We start from the raw sequence: 23423 nt of genomic DNA on the forward strand, positions 1-23423 counted from the left end.
ATGTCAAATTGTAAATAAAAGTAACTTTATTATTATATTATTAGTATTATAATATATAATAAAAAGTGATAACATTGAATAATCAATTTACTTTAAATTCTTTTAAGTGTCTAAAATTTACTAACCTTAACACTAAATGAATATATAATTACAAAAATGGTAATAATTTATATATTTTGAAAAAAATAAAATCTAATTTATTGCATGACAGTATAAATAATTTTACACCATAAATAATTAAAATAAACCGTTGATGAGATTTTTATATTAATTAATATAAAAATTCTTATAAGTATGATAATTAATAATTGAATAATAATGCAAAATTTTCTACTCTATCATTATATATGAATTTAATTTAATAAAAAATATAAGTTATATATGTCCTATATGACTTCTATTTTTTATTTTTTAAATATATAAATAAATTATACTTAAAAAAATAAATTACACTAATTTGATTAAAAAATATAAAATCTACATCAAATATATAATTTCAAATTCACACTGGAGGAGTTACCTAAAAGAAGGAAATGTTAGTAATAAATAAGGGTGTCTTGGGTCCTTATCCCTGGCAATTAATTTCCCACCTGCCCTCACCTTTCCATTTCCTCGCACGCATTCTATTTCAAAGAGCTGACTCATTAATTTGTTGTCCAAAGTCCTCTCCACAGCACACACTAAATTGGTCACCGCTTCTAATCTTTCTCCAGCTGGAAATTAATTACTTCTCTCTCTCTCCACCCTTTGCGCCTCTACTTCCTCCTCCATGTTTTTCAGAAAGCCATCACCAACACCCCCTCTGCACTCCCTACCGCACTCAACAAAATCCGAAAGCTTCTCAAAAACCAAAGACCTCAACAATAACAACAACCTCATCTCAAGTGACCATTTAAGGTACACTCTCTTCTCATGTCTCTTCCTCGCTTCATGGTTCCTTGTTTTTCACTTTTGGTTCCCAACCCCCCTAACCACAACAACCCAACAAAAGCCCACCACATGCGACGGATCAGGACCGTTCTACGTCTACTCGCTTCCGTCGCGCTTCAACCTGGGACTCCTTCAACACTGCCAAAACCTTAATGTCTACACCAACATGTGCCCCCATGTTGCCAACAATGGTCTTGGCCAACCCCTCTCCACCACTTCATGGTACGCCACACACCAATTCATAGCGGAAATGATCGTCCACGCAAGGCTAGAGAACCATCCATGTCGCACGTGGGATCCCAACAACGCACTTCTCTTCTACGCTCCCTTCTATGCTGGTCTCTACGCTTCCAGCATGTTCCGCCAGCCTAATCTCACCCTCCGCGATTCTTTGGCCGTCGATTTTGTTGACTTTCTCCAAAGTCAACCCTTCTGGAAGAGGCACGGTGGTAAGCACCAATTTCACCTTCTCAATCGTACGCGTTTTTTTTATAATGAATTTAAAAAGATTAAACGATCGTAGTGATAACCTAATCAACAACATTAGTAACTTTAACTTGAACAAAATTATTTAAGATGATTACAATATTTAACTATTATGCTATTTTTATATTTACTAATTTTTGAGAAAATATTATTTTAAAAATTTGGGAAATGTAAACTAGGTAAGGACCATTTTGTGGCGGTGGGGAGAACTGCATGGGATTTCATGCGAAGAAAAGATGGGCCCGATTTCGGGGCCAACATACTGCTGAACCTACCATCTGTCCAAAACATGTCGGTGCTAACAGTGGAGAGACAACCTTGGAGGGGCTCTAATCAATTCGCCATCCCTTACCCTTCTTACTTCCACCCTCGAACCCTCTCCGAAACGCTGATGTGGCAGAACGCAATGCGTCAACGCGCCAGGCCCCACCTGTTCTCCTTCGTGGGCGGCACGCGCAACGGCTTGGAGAAGGCCAAGGTTCGCGACGCCATAGTAAAGCAGTGCAACGAATCCAAACGGTGCGAGTTGGTTCGGTGTGAGAACGGGGCCAGCACGTGCCACGACCCAATGGTGGTTCTGGACGTGATGACGAAATCGGTGTTCTGTCTTCAGGCACCGGGTGATTCATTCACTCGCCGGTCAACGTTTGACTCGGTGCTTGCGGGGTGCGTGCCCGTGTTCTTTTCTGAGCATACTGCGTATACGCAGTACGCATGGTATTTTCCTACGGAGAGGGATACGTATTCGGTATTCATTGATGAGAAAGAGGTGAGTGTGAGTGAGGAAGGGAAGAGGATTGAGGATGTGTTGATGGGGATTTCGAGTGAAGAGGTTAAGAGGGTGCGCGAGGTGGTTATTGGGTTGATCCCCACTCTCACATATGCGCACCCCAACGCCACTGATGTTGGGTTTAAGGATGCTGTTGATGTTGCTCTCCAACGTCTCTCCCATCTCGTGCGTACCCAAATTGCAAGCCTCATCAATCGCGCTGAGATTTGATTAACCCAAACTTGTCTCTGGGTTATCACTCCGCACCATTTTATTTATCTATTTTAAATAAAAGATAAAATGTTTTTTTTCACATAAAAATTTAATTTTGAGTATTTTAAACTGATGAAAATGCTATTTCTTCATTCGTTTACACGTGCTATTCATGCATGACTCATACAAGAGGGTGAAAAAATTCTACAATGAGAAAAACATTTGTAACAGAAAATTTGTGATTTTCAATATTAAGAAAATTCCAGTTTAGAGGCTAAGTTAACTTTGATTTATGCAAACAAATTTTGACTGGTTCGTGGTCTATTATGTGGGCCAATTAGGGCATTGTTTAACTTTATTTAACTAGAGTTTGTAGATTTGCATACAGAGCAATAACCAGTTTCCTATGTTATGTACGAGTTTTTTTTTTTCTTTTTATAAATAAAACTGATTATTATTGAACAACGATAAAATAAATTGTTTTGAGAAATAATACAGTAAGATATGATTCATTAACTATTAATTAACTAATTAAATATTTTATTGAATAAAAATAAATACTTAATATAATATTCAAATTAAAGGTATAATTAAAAATTAAATTCAAGATACATTATTTACATATTTATTAATTTTTTAAAAGATATATATTTATTAATTTAATACTGTGTTAACATTTTTATAAAAATTACTTTTAATGTCTTTCATTAGTAATATATTTAAAAATAAATAAATTAACGTTCCACCGTGGATAAAGCCTCACAGATGATTTGACCGACACTACATGTTTAGCGCCGAACGTTTCTCTGTTACTTTAACATGGTTGTCATGCACGACTTATCCAACACTGGTTGTTGTGTGAGGGAATAACGATTGCAAAATAAAAAATGTTTAAGAAGTTTTTTAGATTAAAAAATTTCTATCGTGTCAAATTGCAATGGATATTCCACATGGTAGAGAGACAGAAACTGTGGTGCAATGTGGCTCCACCGGTGCGTATCGTTGTTACCCAATGAAAGAACACACTGTTACTATTAAATTAGAATTCAAAAAATGTGTAAAAGAATTTATACTGACATTTAATTATAAATTATTATATTAATAATATTTTTTTAATATTTATATGATTAATTTTATTATTATTATTTAGTCAAGTTAATTCTTAAATCAGTGTAGTTTTAAAACATTTTTAATTTTATTTTTAAATACTATCATTATAATTATTTTCACATCACTTCTTCTATCATAGATCATTATTATTTATCAACTTTATTATTGCTATTGATTTTTATTGCCAGTTATGTTAATTTTATTTCTTTATTATCAACTATTACTATTATTATTGCGGCTATCTATAATTTTTTCTTTTTCCTTTTTTTCTTCATCTTTCTCCTCCTCTAAACAAAAATTATTACAAAAATATATAAAGATTTGGTGTTCATTAATTGATTAATTGTGCCTAATATTTATTACCCAACTTAAAAAAATTTTGTTTAATAATTATTTTATATTGTCATAATAAATATCAAAATAAAACACAAGTTTGAGAATAATACTCTTTTAATTTAAGATATATATTTTGCACAATTAAAGTGGGAACTCAGTCCTTGGGTAAATGAAAACTATTATTTAGATAATTGATCCTTAAAAGTTAAAGTTTCACAATAATTTAATCTCTCTATTAATCAATCAAGTTGTATATAAAAATAAAATCCTTTAAATATTCAATGGAACTACTTTGACTCATATTCAAAAGATAAAAATTGTTGGCGAATAATATATAAATTATTGATTTGAGCAGCAAGTAGTTCAATATCGTTTAAGTAAATTTTTGAATTCGAATTCTTATATATGTAAAAAAATCTTCATAACTCACTCATCATATCCAAGCGCATGACCTAGCTCAAATTTAGATTAAACTGGATGAGAAATAAAAAAAATAATAAAATTACACCTATAGTACTTTCACAATTTTTTTTATTTCTAAATTTTAGAGAGAGAAATTTTTACTTAACTTTTGATTATTATCTTATATAAACTTTCAATGTTTGATAAATATTTTTATTTATATAAATTTCATAATACTTAATATGTTATTTTTATTATTTTAAAATAAATTATATTTTAAAATTATTGTAATTTTATTAAATCTATTATTTTGGTGCATTTGTAGTTACAAAGTTAAATTAAAATAAAATATTTATGCATCTTACGGCATGTTAATAACTAGGATTATTAATAAGACAATGGAAATAAAAGTATGAAACATTAATCAGTACACATGTAACATTATTGGCTAATTAAATTACTTACACATCTAGGGATAACAATGGGTAAAGTATCCGATGAACACCCTCAAAATTTACCCACAATGGGTAGAGTATTTATCCGCTATATGGGTACGGGTATGGGTATCTAAGTACTCACTCTACCACACACACACACACACATATATATATATATATATATATATATGTATGCTTGAACTTTGTTCAACAATTATCCATTGAATTTTTGTATTATTATATTACATATGTGAAATTATATAAGACTAATATAACAATATATTGAATAATAAAGTAAACCAAAAAAATTATTTTAGTTTATATTTTTAATAGAAAAAATTATTTATTATTTTATATCATTTAATTAGGCTAATACAATTTAATTATTACATAGTTGATATAAGATTGAATTTTTTTTAAAATATTATTTATATATGACACACATAAAATATTTTTCACACAAATATTTTTGTTAGTAAAATCATATTGATATTTAAATCATAAAGTGAATGATAAATAATAAATATATTATAAATTTTACAATCACCTACTATTACGGTAAACTTATTATTTATTGATAATATTTAAATTTTTTTTTATATTTTTAATTTAAAATAATATTTTTCTATACAACATATGTATTACAAGTACAACTATAATCTATTGTATCTAAATAATATTATTCTTACTATTTATTCACGTTCAAAGAAGTTTTTGAAAAGATATAAAATATAAAAAAGTATAATTTTTTTAATATACACGTATATTTTTTTATTATAAAATTTTGTTGTGATCATTTATCTTTTATTCAAATTCTTTCTTTTAAAATTTATATACATTATAAATATTTAATTCATTAAAATAATTTTTCAAAAAGTTGTATTTTTGAACAAAATACTTTCGTATAGTATATGCGTTAAAAATACTAGTATTAATATATATATATATATATATATATATTAATTATATTATATTATTTTAATTAAATCTATCATTTTTCTTACAATTTCAAATTTAAAAGTTAAAAAAAATATTTTTGTATCCACTTTTCGTGTTAGTACTTGAAGTTATCTACCGTAACTCTATTCTCATTCTCAATGTCTATCTCATTAAAACCTAACAACTATAAAACGTTATTCATTAGAGTTAGTTGTCAATACCGTCACAAGAGGTCACCTAGTGATCCCACACGAAGGGATACCTATTATGTAGATCTATTTTGTTGTTGCTTTGACATTGTCGGTCGATCGAATCTCACACAAAATAGAGCTATCACTAACAAATAACTTGTGTGTTTAGTTTCGCTTATTGTTTCTAAGAATTTTAGTTTCAAAAATTATTATATTAAAATATATTTAACACTTGTGATTTTTGAATAGCAACAAGTCAAGACTATCCATTTGGAGACCACTTGCAAGATCATTTTCACATGAAAGATAGACTAAAGTACCACTAATTAATACTTAAATCCAGTTGAAAAGGAAGAAACTAATTGGAAATAAGATAAGTCAAGCAAGTTAATTCAGAATGATTAAGAATCTTAACTAAGATTTAGACTTAGTGTGAATACTAAAATTTTGTTTAAAAATTTTTATATTTATTTTTTGAAAATCTAAATTTAGTTTTTCCAAAGGAGGATGGAAACAAAATGTTTTAAGAAAACTAAAGTTTTTTTTAATAAAATGGAAATGATAACATTGCAAGAATTGAACAAAAAATTAAGCAAACTCTTTTAACATGAAAATGAAACTTTGATCAAATTTAGCTTTTTCCTAATTTTAAGAGCACAAAGAACATAGAGAGGGAAGGGATAAGGGTCGGAAAATAGAAAAAACATTAAAACATAAAGAAAAAAGAGAGAAATTAAAAAAAAGGAGGGAGCAAAGGAAAATAAAAAAGGGGTCTGAAAACACCAATTAAATTTGATTTCATATATTTTTTAGTTTTTCATGTATATTCAAGCATACACACCATGAATATAAGTTTTATGTAATAAAATCAACTAGCGTTCAAGCATTCCACTGTTGGTGTGAGTGTAAACTGTTGTAAGTGATCATATTTTGAGATGATTGTGTACTAAAAATTGTGGTCCCAATAATAGATGATGTATCTTATGGCAATATCTAAAATGCAAACTCATAATGCCTAATCTTCAACTCAAAAGAACTTAATTTCCTTTCCCTTCCGGCTTTAGCTTCCTTTCCACACCATTTATGGAGTACATCCACAGCAAAGCAACCTTGAAGCCTTGAGATCTTTCTTCCTTGAGCTTGATGAAACAGCCAGGCCACTAACTGTCTTTACTCAACAATCATTCTTAGGTTCCTTTGCTTCCCTTTTCTATTTAGAAATGAAGATGAAATTGTTTAAGATAAATAGGGCCATCTCACGTACTGAAGAGATAATTTATTTTCATACATATTTTTTTCTAATTCACACTTATTTTAGTTTAATATTAATTTATATTTTATAATTTATTAAATTATGTATAAATTGCAAGTATTACTTCATAAATAAGAATATTTTCAGTTTAATATAAATTATATTTTGATATTTTAATAAATTTTTAATTTAATATTTTATTTTAATATAAAAAATATACTTAAGGAAATAAAAAATACTAAAATTAAATATCAGATATATATATATATATATAGTTTAAAATATTAAATAAAAATTAAATAAAACTAAACATGTATTTTTTAGTTTTTAAAATTTATTTTCAAAAACAAATTTATCAAATAAGGTTTTTTTTTCATCTTAAAAACAGTTTTGAAAACTAAACTAATAAATAAGTTTTATTTTTACTTTCTGCTTAAAAATAATTTTAAATAATTATTAAAAATTAAAAGTCATAACAGAAACAGAAAAGTCCTAAGTTATTTTAGAATTTAATTTTTTAAAAAACAGTACATTCTCAAAAACTAAGTTATAAGTGATTTTCCCCGTAGAAGTTTCCATGTTCTCTGTAGGAGAAAGATGGATTTATCTTTAGATTTCAATTGAAACCTTAATCAGATGGGACCACTCTTCACATTCACTCAAGTATTGAGAATCTTACAACTTTATATATCTGAAAGGTCAAAGCGCTTAATTAATAGCTCTTCATCTTTTTTAGATGCAAGAGTCGATCTTCTTTCCCTGAACCTATCCTTTGAGATTACCAATTATGTTTGTCATCATTTATAAAGCTTTGGTTCCTTTAATATATGGTTTTCCACAAAATATATTATGGTTAATAAATAATGAAAAACTCTTTTATTATTATTATTATTATTATTGATTCGAAATTAGTATGAGATGCCAGTTTGTTCTGAAGGCTTATTACATTTCTCTCAAAAGCCATCAGAAAGATATCTTTGGTAAACAATGAATATAAATTTTCAGCACGTAATCATTTTTCCATTTAAAATTAAGTGTATTTTTTTTAAATCAATATTTTTATTTACGTTTTCTTTTTTTATTTTCCATCATACTATATAGTTTGCTTTTTTAGTTACCTCGATATTTTTCCTTCGTTCATGTTAAAAAAAATACATTATTTAAATTTTTTTAAATATATGCTGTAGTACTCTAAATTTTTTTTATATGTATAAATATGTATTTAAATATTATTGGTTGAAAATCTTTAGAGTACCCCCAAAAAATTTTGAACGTACAAAAGAATTTACCTTCACATGGTCAGATAATAACATCACTCAAGAAAATCCAAAAGTCCAACGCCAAGGCATGCAACTAATTGTATTACGTGATATACTTCAAATTATTATTAAGAAATATGCTTTGGGTTACACTTCTTGACTTGCACAGACAATGTCAGGAAAATCCTCACATTCTCCATTGCCATCGCCAACATGTATCGTTTCAATAGCAAAAAATCATTGTCATTTTCTTTTCAAATCTATCTTATTTTTTTGAGATAGGACAACTTGTTCATATGCAAGAAGACAATTTAGCGATATATATATGCACACAATTACTCACACACACACGTCTGCACCTCAAAAGTTTACAAATGCTTCAGAACTTGTCATACATGGAATCTATCTTAAAATAATCAAAACCATATAACATATATTTGAAACTGTGGACTCACATTAGAGAAGCATATATAATATAATAAAACCACAATACTATATTGAGAATAAATAATAGAGAAAAGAAACAAATAGTATGGTCTCAATAATTGTTAGATAAGTAACTAGTTATTGGGTAATTTTAGCTGAAAGCCAGAAACCTTGTTCAGTTGTTCACAATTTGGTTATTTGAGAGTTGAGATGAAGCACCCTCTTCCATATAACAACAATGAAGCACCTTGGCAACGAAGATTGGGTAAGACTTCATACAACCTGGCCATACAGCCCATACGGCATAATATATATATATATATATATATATATATATGTTCATTAAAATGTATGTAACTTTTTTAAGTGGCCATGTGAGTGTTAAGTAATTTTTACTTTTCATGTATGGTTGTGTGTTGAATATATATACACACACCCACACCCAAAAGGCTGCATCACCAAAACACAATATCATATGTTGTTTTCAATGCAGAAGTAGCTATGCTGCAGCATTGTGACTTGCAAATCCACATTAATGATGAGGAAACGTTCCTTTTGGACAAGGTATTCTAGGAATTATTTGGTGATTTTTCTTTTTTCATTTGTTGTCAAATATTCTTAGATTCAAAGAAATTTGATGAAAAAAAAATCCACTGTCTCGTCTGGTGAATCAATCTAATTCATTTATTTTGCAGAAGTTCATATCAAAATACTGTGGAAGAATAAAGAAAATCTTGAACCATGAAAAGAGAGAGTGCCATGACAAGAACTTGAGCATTGAAATCAATGATTTCCCTGGGGGTCCATATGGTTTTGAGCTGGTTTCAAGATTCTGTTACAACCATGGTCAAATCCCAATCACTGTATCCAATGTGCTTAATATCCATTGCTGTGCCCTTTATCTTGGAATGACTGAGGAGTTCTTCAGCAACAATCTCTTGCAACAAACAGAAACCTTTCTTGAGGGAATCTATTATTGGACATGGAATGAAGTACTTGAGAGTCTCAAGAGTTGTGACCTATTTTATACATATGTAGATAGCTATGGTCTCTTAGAGAAGATAATTTGTGCACTCTTAGCAAAGATGGCTCAAAATTCTGATGTAAACCTATTCACTTCCTCATCTTCATCATCCCCATCTTCTCCTGAAAGCAATTTTGCCAAGAGATTCTCTTATTCAACTCAAGTTACTCCCAAGATAATAGAGTCAACATTGCCAAGCAAAGCATGGTGGTTTGAGGATTTGGCTTCTTTACCCCCAAAGATCATAGAGAAGTTTCTCCAGTGTATTGGAGCTTACAGAACAGATAACAACAACTTTGTTCTCACAAGATTTCTTCTTCACTATCTAAGAAAAGTGACTCTAGCAAGTGAGGTTAATTGCAAAAGCAGTATTGAGTATTCCGGTCTTGCAGAATCAGCTGCTTATGGGGTCATATTTATTGGTAACAAGACATTTTCTTGCAAAAGCCTTTTCTGGGTACTATGGATTGTATCAAGATTTGGGATGAGTAGAGATTGTAGATATGAAATTGAGAAATTGATTGGTGGGGTGTTTGAGCAAGCAACATTGGATGATCTACTAGTCTCTGGGCATCATTTGGGACTATATTATGATGTAACCTTTGTGATAAGGTTGATTAAGCAATTTGTTAATATGAATGACACTGATGGAGTGTCTGTACAGAAACTGAAAAAAGTTGGTAGATTAATTGACAAGTATTTGGCAGAGATATCCCCAGATCAGAACCTCAAGATCTCTAAATTTCGTGCAGTTGCAGAATGTTTGCCTGATTGTGCTAGGGATTGCTTTGATGGGGTCTACAAAGCCATTGGCATCTATCTTCAGGTGAATTCATATTCATATACCCTTTTTTTCTTTTGCTGCTATCATGCATTATTATCTTTCTAAAGAGTCATAAGAATTGGGAAATAGCAGAGACAAAAACTTGCATTCATGTTTGAAATTGGTTAAAATTAAATAATTTTGTAATGAGGTATCTTAATAGTAGAAAAGAAAACTGGCTTGTGCAAATTCAGTTGAAAATTTCCCAATTTGGTGTAACATTTTTTTTTCTTTTTTCTCTGTTCTCCTTGTCCACTCTTCTCTTCATATGTACTTTTCTTTTGTTGGGATCTCTGTCATTGTTATATTATGTGTCATATGATATCAACCGTAAAACACTATAAAAATAGAAGATAAGGGAAGTGCCCCGACCAGAAGGTAAGGGAACTTTGTCAAATATCAGTATTATTTAATTTGGTTTTTGTTCTTATCCTGGTATCCACATAACTTTTGAGTGCAATATTATTGATATGAGGTTCATTCAGGAATGCTACATAAAATAATAATAATAATCCCGTGTTATCTTTTGCCTCCATTTTATGATGTTATTAAGAATTACAAAACTATCAATTTGTTTTAAATCTGTTTCTACTTTTGATAACAAAATAAAAAGAAAATCTCAAACCAAACATATCCACAAGTGCCACTGTTCCTATTATTTTTTTATGCAACAGGATCATCTGCAATTTAAGAAACTTTTAGGAATGTACAATATTTTTATATATATTTTACTTCAGTATTTATCATATAAATTTTGTTTCATGAGAAGGAAGCCAGGAATGATAATTTATTATATAGTATTTATGATATGGTACTGCTGCTTTTTCATAGTCACATGCAATGCTTGCATTTGAGGAGAGGTCAAGATTGTGTGGATGTCTTAATTACAATAAGCTAAGCTTTGAAGCTTGCAAAGATCTAGCCAAAAACCCCAGAATACCCCCAAGGATTGCAATGCAGGCTCTTATTTCTCAACAAACAAAAATTCCATTAAGTGACTTAGCATATGATGGAAGTGAAATTATGAACCCTTCCCAAATCAGTTTGTACTATGACAATACAGATAGCTTCTTGCAAGAGAAAGAAGATATGAAAATAAACCTCAAGAGAATGCAAATGAGAGTGAGAGAATTGGAGAAATTGTGCAAGGAAATGAAGGTTCAAATGCCAAGGTTTCACTAGCACAATGTTTTGCTTAATCTTTTGAGTGCCAAGATTTTTTATTTTTAAAATTTATGCCTCTCTTCAATAGTCCATCAATATCCCAGATTCTTTCATATCTCTTTGAATTGTATAAAGCTGTATATTTTTAATTCTTTTTTTGGAGTTTGGATGTTATAGTAGAAAAGATCCCTTCAAGATTGCACCATATATATGACAAACATTCTCAGACAAAGTATTTAGCTCATAATATACATGATTTCTCATAAGAATCTGTTTCTTCATTCATAATTTAAGGATTACGTTCCTCTTAACTTTGAAGTTCACTTTAGAAAGATAAAGTAGAATATTAACTAAATTAATAGTTGAAATTTTCATAAAATACATAATATGTAAAATAAATTATAAAATTCACAAATTTTAATTTTTTTAATCAATAGTATTTCGCACTTTATCTTTTGATTTTAGATGAGGTAATTAAAAATTTTAGAGAATTTAAAATTTTAGGAAATTTAAATTACATCATTTAAATTTCTATTATTTATGTATTTTGTTTGGATAGATTAATTTAATTTCTTTCTTTTCATTTTTTTTTGTTTAGATAGAGTAATTAATAACTTACATTCTTAAAAAAATAAAATTACCATTACATCTAACAAAATTAAGTAAAAATATGAAATTTAAATTATTGAATAAACTATAATTAAATAAAAATATGAATGGAGCACACAATAAATGAAGAAATTAATTTCTAATTTTCACTCTTTTGTTAGACTTTAGAATTCTTTAATTTTAGTTAATTAAAAATCTCCACTAAAATTTCTAGAATTTTAAAATATTTAAAATTCAATATCCAAATAACAAATTTTAATCCATAAAATTGTAAGTTTCTTTTAAAAAAAATAAAATACTTATTTGAAATATCTCATCCAAACACACTCCTAAATACACTCTTAGAGGTTATTCTACGCTTTAGGATTCAACATTTAATTTTTTTAAAAAAATCCAAAAGCTTCTCATCATTTTAAAATGGAGCCAAATCATTATTGCATATAACATGGTCCAATTAATCCCACATGAGACATTAAGACAACCTTAGTCTTTTGGTGAAAAAAAATTAGAATCAAACAAGTCTCTAATAATACTGTTCTATCCCCCAAAGACACGAGTCAAGACTAATGATATTCTATAGACACTTACTTTTTTCAATTGACCACATCTGATGTATTATTCACTTTCATTCTCATGGATCTCATGATTTTATCCTTAAAATTTATTCTTCACTTTAGAGTTCAACACTCAATTTTTTAAAAAAGAAATCCAAAAGCTTCTCATCATGGTTAAATGAGGTGGGTGATTATAAACTACCTTTAACTTTTACTCCTATCCAATGTCAAACTTTGAAGGATAGAATAAGTAAAAAAATAAATTAAAATTGATTATTTCAACTTTGAAGGATAGTTTTTAAAAGACATAAAAGTAATTTTTATTTTAGTGGGTAGTTATAATTTCAACTTCTTTTAGAAGCTATTCAAAGTCACATCTTTATAAAAAAAAAAGCTAAAATTAGATTATTTTTAGGGTAGAAGCAAGTATGAATTAGCAAGGTAAATGACTCATAAGTAACTAACCATTTTTAAACTATTAAATGTATTTTAAAATTCATAAACGATTCAAATCTTTTACTTATAACTTAATAATAGAAGTTTATACATATTTATTATTTAATTTTTTATAAATTTTTTTAAAATTTCTCTTTGAACTTTCAAAATCTTTTATTTTGTAGCTTTAAAACCTATTATTGTCTTTTTATCTTTAAAGCTTTATACGTTGTGTTTTTTCTTCTTTACCTTTGTGTATCTTAGATCTTCTAACCTTATTTTAAAAAAATATATGCGCATTCAGTTTCAATACATAATAAAAAATAACTTTTGAATCAATAGAATGTTAAATGTTTTGTTAGATCTTTAGAGTTTTCTATAAACCCTATTTATGAAGTTAATGATTTTTAGAATTAAAACTTTTATATCCACTCTTACAGTCTCAATATTATTTTCTAAAATTAATTTTAGGTATTTTAAAAAATTAAAGTTCAAAAATTAATATTTACTATATAAAAAATATAGTATTATAAATAAGACTTAATTATGTTTTTGGTCCTTATAAATATATACCTTTTTGTGATTAGTCCCTGCAAATATTTTTGTTAGGAAGTGGTCCTTCGAAAGTTAGTAATTTTGGAATTAGTCCATGCTGTTAATCTCCTATCAGTTAAGTGCTGAGCTGGCTAACAGAGAGTCAGTTCAGTATTCCATGTGGCACCACGTGACTATCTTGAGACTCAATCATAACTTACATGACATGTCACGTTATTTATTATTTAAAATTAAAATTTAGAAATAAGCCCCTCAATCTATTTTATAAAATTACATAAAAACCCTTCTTCTTCCCCATTCATTTTTTCTTCTACACTCCTTTTCTTTTCACAACCTTTCTCTCTCCTTCTCCATACCCCTCCCTGTCCCCTTCCGGCACCCTCCCTTACCTCCCACTCCCACAACCATATTCTCTCAACTCCAAACCCCTCTCCATCCCCATCCCCCTCCCCTTCCCCCAACCACATTCCCTCAACCCTAAACCCCTCCCATCCACCTCTCCATTCCCTTCTAGCATCCTTTCCCACCCTACTTCCATTCTCTCAACCCCAAACCCCTCTCAATTCCCTTCCAGCATGTAAATAGAATCGACACTATATTTGGGTGATTCTATGTAAGTACTCTTTGTGTCAATCGTGGAGAAGGGTGGATAAATCTTTTGGGGTATAAGGTCAAGAAGGTTCATGATTTTAGCGTGTGTAATGCGTGAGGCTTAGCAGCAATTCACTCACCAACTTCTATCTTTTCTTACTTTAGAGAAAGTAACATTATATGGCAACCAACAGAGTGTGGGCGAATAGCTTTTCCTTGTTTGTGATAATAAATAAATAAATTGAATTCAGTGGTTGCAATCTGTATCCAAATCAGGAAGAATTCAAACATTATCGTGGTTTTAAATTAATTTGAATGCACTGGGTAGAGTTTTCAAAATTTCTAGTTGGATAAACTATTCGAGAAGAGCATTGTCAAGTTTGTGATACAGGAAAATTAGATTAGCAAGTTGTAATCGGGTGAATTAACAGTAGTTAGTTGCTGAGTTGGCAAACTGTTAATAGTTAGTTAACTTCTGTCTTTTGGGGAAGTGGTCGGGAAAAGTCACGGCTACCTTCATTATATAGTAGTTAGCTGAGATTCAATTGAATCAGCATGTTGTATAAAATTCTCCAAGAATTCTTCTCTGTATCTTTCATTCCAATATCAATAAAGTTCGGATATCATTCTTTTTCTTTGATATCCCTATCACCCGAAATCTTCGAAGTTCTTCTTCTTCCTAGAATTTCTGTATCAAGTGGTATCAGTAGGTAACCTTCCAACCACGATTTCCATGGCTAACAACACTCGCACCGTTCGTGAAGATTTTGAGAGCTTTAAGGCTTCAATGGAGACACGTTTTTCGGATCTTGGAACTTCTTTGGAAGCACGCTTCATGGAAATTGGAGCTTCACTGAGAAACAATCTGGAAGAAATGTTTCGCAATCAAGAAAGCAATGCTATGTCCAATTCCGGTCATCATTCTCGATCCTATTCTTGTCGCACGCGTTTGGCTAGAATCGATTTTCCTCGATTTAACGGAGATGGCGTGAAACAATGGTTAATTCAATGCGAGACCTTCTTTTCTGTGGATGATACACCGGAGGATTGCAAAGTGAAATTGGCAGTGGTTCATTTTGAGGGCAAGGCCCTGCAATGGCACAGTGCCTATGTCAAGAATGTGGGTTTATTGAATCTTCCATCTTGGAGTGAGTACACCAAGATCCTAATTGCTCGTTTTGGTGATGTATGTGAGGATCCTATGGTTGAGTTGATGAAGTTAAGACAAAAAGGTTCTGTTCAAGACTACCATGAAACTTTTGATCAACTAGTTTCTCAAGTGGAACTTTCGGAGGTTAATCAACTAAGCTGTTTCTTGGGAGGTTTGCGTCATGATGTACAAATGATGGTGCGAATGTTCCAACCCAGTTCAGTGACGAAAGCCTTCTCCTTAGCCAAGATGTATGAGTCTGCCAATACCAATTCTAGTGTTACCAAGACCTTCCCAAAGCCCACCAAACCAACCTCTTCCCAAACCTTTCCTTCATCCAAACCTGACAAAAATTCTGAACCCCTGCTTTCCACTCCTGGACCTCAAACACAGGCCGCCAATAAAAACCAAACACAAACCACCAATAGGCTTAGTCCTGCGTATATGAATGACAGAAGGGCAAAGGGGTTATGCTACTTCTGTGATGAACCCTTCTCTACTGCACATGCTCAGACTCATAAAAAGCTTCAGATACATGTGATTGAGGTGACTGATGATGAGGCTCCAGTGGAGGCTGATTCTCGTAACCTTGAGGCAGCAAACTTGGAGGATGGTAATCCCTTAATTTCTGTTAACGCTATGACTGGTATAGCTAATTTCAGAACAATGAGAGTGACAGGATATTTTGGAAAAAAACCTCTGCATTTGCTAATTGATAGTGGTAGCACACATAATTTCTTAGATGTGGAAGTTGCTAAGAAATTAGGTTGTAGAATTGTGAAAATGGATCCTGTTAATGTGTCTGTTGCTGATGGCACTCAGGTGCTGATTGATTCCATGGTAAAGAATTTTGTTTGGTCATTACAAAACACTCAGTTTAGCTGTGATATTATGTTGATTCCTCTGGGCTGTTGTGATCTAGTTTTGGGAGTGGAGTGGCTGGTAACACTTGGTGATATTACATGGAATTTCAACAAATTGTCTATGCAATTTTTCTTCCAAGGCAGGAAACATGTATTAAGAGGAACTACTTCAGTAAATGTGAAAACAATTAGAAGACACCATATGACTAAGGCCTTACAGGAAGGGGCCCATTTTTCTATGCTGCATCTTAGTGACAATGAGGAAAGATTGCTGCACTCCCTTACAAGTCATACTTCTGAACATTCAGTCGACCCTGCGGTAGCTGCTTTGTTACTGAAATTTGAAGACCTATTCAAAGAACCTACTAGTTTACCTCCAAAAAGACAGGGTCATGACCATAAGATTCCATTGCTTCAAGGCACTAATCCAGTTAACAAAAGACCTTACAGGTATGCAAAGCCGCAAAAAGACATTATTGATGGACTGGTGAAGGAATACTTGGCTTCCGGCATTATTCAACAAAGCAGCAGTCCATTTGCCAGTCCTGTGGTGTTGGTAGGCAAGAAGGATGGTTCATGGAGACTGTGTGTTGATTATAGAGAGCTGAACAAGTCTACCATAAAGAATAGATTTCCTATCCCATTGGTGGATGATCTTTTAGATGAGCTGTATGGTTCCTCAATCTTCTCTAAAATTGATCTAAGATCTGGTTATAACCAGGTTAGGATGGATGAGGATGATGTGTACAAGACTGCATTTAGAACCCATAGAGGGCATTTTGAATACTTAGTGATGCCATTCGGGCTAACTAATGCCCCTGCAACCTTTCAAGGATTGATGAATGAGGTGTTTAAGGACTTTTTAAGGAGATTCTTACTCGTGTTTTTTGATGATATTTTAATTTACAGCAGGTGTTTGGTAGACCATTTGCAGCATCTTGAACAGGTGTTATTAACCATGAGAAAGGAGTCTTTGTTTGCTAGGAGATCCAAATGTTACTTTGGTGTGGACAGAGTGGAGTATCTAGGGCATTTTATCTCCAAGGACGGTGTAGCTACAGATCCGGCAAAAATTCAAGCAGTACAGCAATGGCCTTAGCCCCAAACCTTGAAGCAGCTGAGAGGGTTTCTAGGTTTGGCTGGATACTACAGAAGATTTGTAAGGCATTATGGGATTCTTTCCAGACCACTCACTGATATGCTGAAAAAGGACAGTTTTGCTTGGTCTCAAGCAGCGAAGGATGCTTTTCAAAAGCTTAAGGACAGCTTGATTAAGGCTCCAGTTCTTGCTTTGCCTGACTTTAACAAGACATTTGTGGTGGAGGTTGATGCTAGTGGGTCTGGATTAGGGGCTGTGCTCATGCAGGAACATCACCCTCTAGCATTCATAAGTAGATCCCTGAACAAGCAACAACAATCTTTCTCTACATATGAAAAGGAACTTCTTGTTGTGGTGTTTTCCGTCCAGAAATGGAGACATTACTTACTGGCCAAGAAGTTCACTATAAGAACTGATCATAGGAGCTTGAAATTCATATTAGATCAGAGATGGACTACCTCTTTTCAGCAGAAATGGTTAGTCAAGTTGATGGAGTTTGATTTTGACATAGGGTATCGACAAGGTAAGGAAAATGTTGCTGCGGATGCTCTTTCAAGGAGGGAAGAGATCTTTTGTAATGTTGTAGTGACAATGCAACCTGCTTCAGAATTATTGGCTAGGATTAAGGAGTCTTGGTCTGCTGATCCTGCAATTGTCAAATTGATTCAAGAGCTGGAAACCAATGCTGCTAGGCATCAGCGTTATCTTTGGCAGAGGGGTGAACTCAAAAGAAAAGGTAAATTGGTAATAGGGAAGGATTTACAGCTGAGATCTGATATCCTACAATGGTTGCATAGCTCTGCGGTTGGTGGCCATTCTGGAAGAGATGCAACTTTAAAAAGGGTTAAAGCAGTTGTGTATTGGAAAGGACTTACTAATGATGTAAAGGCTTTTGTTCAAGCTTGTACTGTTTGTCAACAATGTATATATCAAGCTTAGAACTGACAGGGAATTCAGCATTGGTGACCTTGTATATATCAAGCTTCAATCTTACAGGCAGATTTCTGTGAGCAATAGGGTCAATGCCAAATTGGCTCCCAAGTATTATGGTCCATTTCCTATTGAAGATCGAGTAGGATCAGTTGCTTACAAGCTTAAATTGCCATCTCAGTCACAAATTCATAATGTGTTCCATGTCTCTCAGCTTAAGAAACATGTTGGCCAAGCTGTAGTTTCGTCTAATCTACCTGTTTCTGTGGAGTCCAGTGCAATTGATAAGGAGCCTGAAGTCATCTTGGATCGCATGACAGTTAAGAGGAAGGGAATAGCAGTCACTAAGGTATTGGTTAAGTGGAAGCATCATCTTCCAGAGGATGCAACTTGGGAGTTCTTTTATGATCTCAAGCAGAAATTTCCTCAATTTAATCCTTGAGGTCAAGGATTATGCTATGGAGGAGGAATTGATACAGGAAAATTAGATTAGCAAGTTGTAATCGGGTGAATTAACAGTAGTTAGTTGCTGAGTTGGCAAACTGTTAATAGTTAGTTAACTTTTGTCTTTTGGGGAAGTGGTCGGGAAAAGTCACGGCTACCTTCATTATATAGTAGTTAGCTGAGATTCAATTGAATCAGCATGTTGTATAAAATTCTCCAAGAATTCTTCTCTGTATCTTTCATCCCAATATCAATAAAGTTTGGATATCATTCTTTTTCTTTGATATCCCTATCACCCGAAATTTTCGAAGTTCTTCTTCTTCCTAGAATTTCTGTATCAGTTTGACCATTAACAAGACCTTTTTTTTACATAAATATTATGAAACCTAATTCGTGTTGAAGAGAAAACAACGAACTTGCATATTTGTGGATAGAATAATTGCGAGATTCGGGAATGGCAAGGGGAGTGAGGAGGAGAAAGGAAAAAGGGTAGAGGTGTGAGTGTGAGAAGAAAGAAGGAAAGAGGTTGGAGTTGTAGGTGTAGGGTGGGGGAAGGGAAGGAGGTGATGGTAAAAGTGGAGGTGTGGGGAATAAGAAGGGAAAGAGTTGTACCCATTGTTGTCTCCTGGTACCCATTTGATAAGTAACTTAAATCTGCACTAAAATTCATTTGGTTAAACATATATATAATGTTGTTGCATAATGTTGGGGAAGAAAATAGAAATGAGGCTCTTTTGGTATCATAGTGAGTGAGGATGAGGGTGGTGGTGAAGGTTAGGGGTGGGAGAGGTGGGGCTGCGGGAGAGGAGTTGATAGAGGAAGAAGAAAAGTTTATTTATAAATATATAAAATTGTTTAGGGGCTTATTTGCAAATTTTAATTTTAAATAAATAATAATAAATAATAGATTATATAGCATGTCACGTAGGTTGTGACTAGGCCTTAAAATAGCCACATGACGCCATGTGGAATGCTGAGATGGCTAACAGAGAGTCAGCTCAATACTTAACAAATGGAAGATTAACAGCAAAGATCAAATCCAATTAGAAAGATCACTTTTAAATAAAAATATTTCTAAGGACTAATTACAAAAAAAAACCTATATTTATAGGGACTAAAAATAAATTTAAGCCTTATAAATAATTTTTTAAATAAAAATTATTTTATTTATATATTTCAAATTAGTCCTAAGAACTAATATAATAAACTTGTTTAAAATGATATTATATAAGGTTTATACTAATAATTTGTTAAATTTATTGTTATTTTTATTTCTACTCTATTATTTTATCGTAATTTTTTTTTTGTGATTTATATATATAAACTAATTTAACATCTCATTTTCTTAAATATTTTAATTAAATAAGATAATTATTCAAATATTTTAATGTTTTTACATTTTATTTAATTTTGAATAACTTATTAGATGATTTAAGAGTTAAAAAAAAAGAGTAAATTGAATTCAACATTTGAATTAATTAAAACAATAATAAAAATTATAATACAAAGAAGAAAAAAGACACAAGTCAAAAATCAAGTAAAAGGAATAATTATCTCATATAAATAATTTTTATTCTACTATGATAAAAAAATAAAAATAAATTAAGCTAATACTGTAACAACCTTATTTTTTTTTATTTAGCGTGAATAATAACTTGCAACAAAATTATAAATAAATTGACTTTTTCTTAATATTTATAGCCTGGAGACTTGAATAAAGAGCCAAAGTTAATTTTTTTATTATTCATTTTATGAGAATTTGTAGGTATTAAAGTTTTAAAGGAAATATTTTTAAAATTTTAAATTTATAAATAGAATAAAACTAAAATTTTAATCTAAAAAATTTACTTAGTGCACAATACATACACATATATATAGGGAAAAGATCTTCTCACACTAGTGTACTATTATAAGTCTAAAAACTTTTACACTTAATCTGAGTTTTTCATTTAATTTATATCTAACGGGTTATATATATATATATATATATATATATATATATATAATTTTGAAATAACTGACACTAACTATCTAGTAGAGTAAATTTCTATCTAAAATAGCTAACTATCAATATTACAATTTCAAATAATTTAAATTCTACAGAGCAATCTTTCCTCCCAATATCATTAGGCTATGATCTTAAAACAGACCAATCTTTCTTTTATTCTCTTCAATTTCGTTTCCTAAAAATAATTAGTAATGGTGAGTTCCTTGTCCCACTAAATCTCTTATTTAACAGAATAATTTAAATGAAATTAAAAATATTATCTAACACACACACACACACACACACACATATATATATATATATATATATATATATATATATTAATAATAACACATATAACATACAACGATTATCATAGCAGAGCATATATACTAAGTTAATTACATTTATAAAATTCATAACATATATTTCTATACTGATCTGTATGTCATAATGCATGTATTATATCACATCAATTAATATAGTACAATACATGTATTTTAATCATACCTGTCGATGTATTATAACACATATATCATAACAACACCAATTGATATATTATAATACATATATTATAATCACACAATTTTTTTACTACTTCACTTTCATAATCATTGCTCTTGGGATCCCTTGAGGACTTCATAGTATAGATAGTTGCTTGTTAGCTACTGCATAAGGATACAACATGTACTAACCGAACCTCTTTTAGCAAATGTGTGATCAGGGGTGTAGGTCAGGAAACGAGTGTGAAGCCTATGGTGTCTTTTCCCTCTATTTCATTAATTATACGTAATCATAGAAAAACATCCACCACCTTCATTTTTCCTAGATTTCTAAAATCGTCCCCATCTTCCATACCCTCAGTGTATCTATGTGACTATCTATACATATTCATAGCATTTCTCATATTATTCTCTTTCTCAGCATTTCTCATATCATTCTCATTCATTTTTACATATTTTTCATAGATCAGCATGTCATAATATGTAAGTTATCATATAAATTAATGTATTATAATACATGTATTATAAGTACACCTATCAATGTACCATAATATATGTATGATAATCACATCCATCAATCTGTATGACTCACGTATTATAATCACACATCTTATAATTTCCCAATCATGTTATATTATCTCCTTTTATATATAATACAAGTTCAAGTTTTTATATAGATAAAATTACGACTTATTTATTTAAATAATATATTTTTATAAATTATTTTTAAATATAAAATTAATTAATTTTTTTTCATGTAAATAATAATATTGTATTTAAATGAACGATAATATATTTTTATTATTATTTTAATATATTATCACATCATAATCATAATACAGGTCCAATGTTTGATATGTGAAACTTGAAAATTTAATAAAAAAATAATAAATAGTTTAAATAGTAATATATTAATTAAGACGATACAAATCAAGTGTTAATAAAAAATATGTTCGTGCGTAACAGGCTTGTTTTTTATTAAATTAATTTATTTTAACATATAAAATATATATATATATATATATATATTAAATATAAAAAATATATAAATATAATAAAAAAATTATTTATCAAAATAAATTATTAGTTCAAATTATTTAAAATATGTATAATTTAGTATTTTTTTAGCATAAATAAAATAATATATAAATATCTTATTTTTAAAATGTAAAAATAAAATTTATATTGTTTCATGATATCATTAATCATTTATTATTATAAAATTTTAAATAAATAATTATAACAATAAATTATTAAATATAATAAATTTGTTAATATATGTTATAAAATTAAAATAAAAGGTCTTATAATTTTTTGTTTATATTTATTGAATTAAATTTATATGATAAACTATCTATTTATAATTATAATTTAAAATTATTAATAAAATTTTACTATATAATTATTAAAACATGATATCATGATTTTTAAAAATAACCTATCAGACTAATATATAAAAAATAAAGTATTTATTCATTTAATGTATGAAATTTTAAAAATTATCTTTAAATATTAATATACACAAAATTATATATTAATATTTAAAAATAAAAATATATTAAACTTTTTATATATAAATCAAATTATCATACAAAAATATTGTAAATAAAAATTAATAATAATATAATATATTCTGAATTTGAAAATTTACTTTTTGATAAAAAAAATATGGAATTGAATTTTTTTTAAATGATTAAATTATTTTATATTTTTTGATAATTTAATAGAATTAATATTGATTGACATTATAAATAAATTAATTTTATCTAATAATCAATTAAGTATAATAAAATTATGTTATTTGGATTATAAAATTGAAATAATAAATTTATTAATTTTTCTAATATAATTATTTTTATTTTTTAAAAATAATTAATACAGTTTGTTTATTATTTATTATTTTAATTAAGAATTAATAAAAATAAATATATTTATAAACTAA

General features: G+C 29.8%; 2 protein-coding genes across 2 annotated transcripts; both read left to right on the forward strand.

The window, feature by feature from the left end:
• The first annotated feature begins 8960 nt into the window (after positions 1–8960).
• LOC113870074 (BTB/POZ domain-containing protein At1g50280-like) lies at positions 8961–11779 on the forward strand. Its single transcript, XM_027506673.1, has 4 exons — positions 8961–9015; positions 9244–9314; positions 9446–10600; positions 11429–11779. The coding sequence occupies exons 1-4, from the start codon at positions 8961–8963 to the stop codon at positions 11777–11779; spliced, it is 1632 nt and encodes a 543-aa protein (XP_027362474.1).
• Positions 11780–15238: 3459 nt separating this feature from the next.
• Positions 15239–17617, forward strand: LOC113870075. The gene has a single exon (XM_027506674.1). It carries the CDS (start codon positions 15239–15241, stop codon positions 17615–17617), a length of 2379 nt encoding a protein of 792 aa, XP_027362475.1.
• Positions 17618–23423: the final 5806 nt, after the last annotated feature.

Source organism: Abrus precatorius, unplaced genomic scaffold (assembly GCF_003935025.1).
Source record: "Abrus precatorius isolate BTA unplaced genomic scaffold, Abrus_2018 Scaffold6, whole genome shotgun sequence".
NCBI lineage: Eukaryota > Viridiplantae > Streptophyta > Magnoliopsida > Fabales > Fabaceae > Abrus > Abrus precatorius.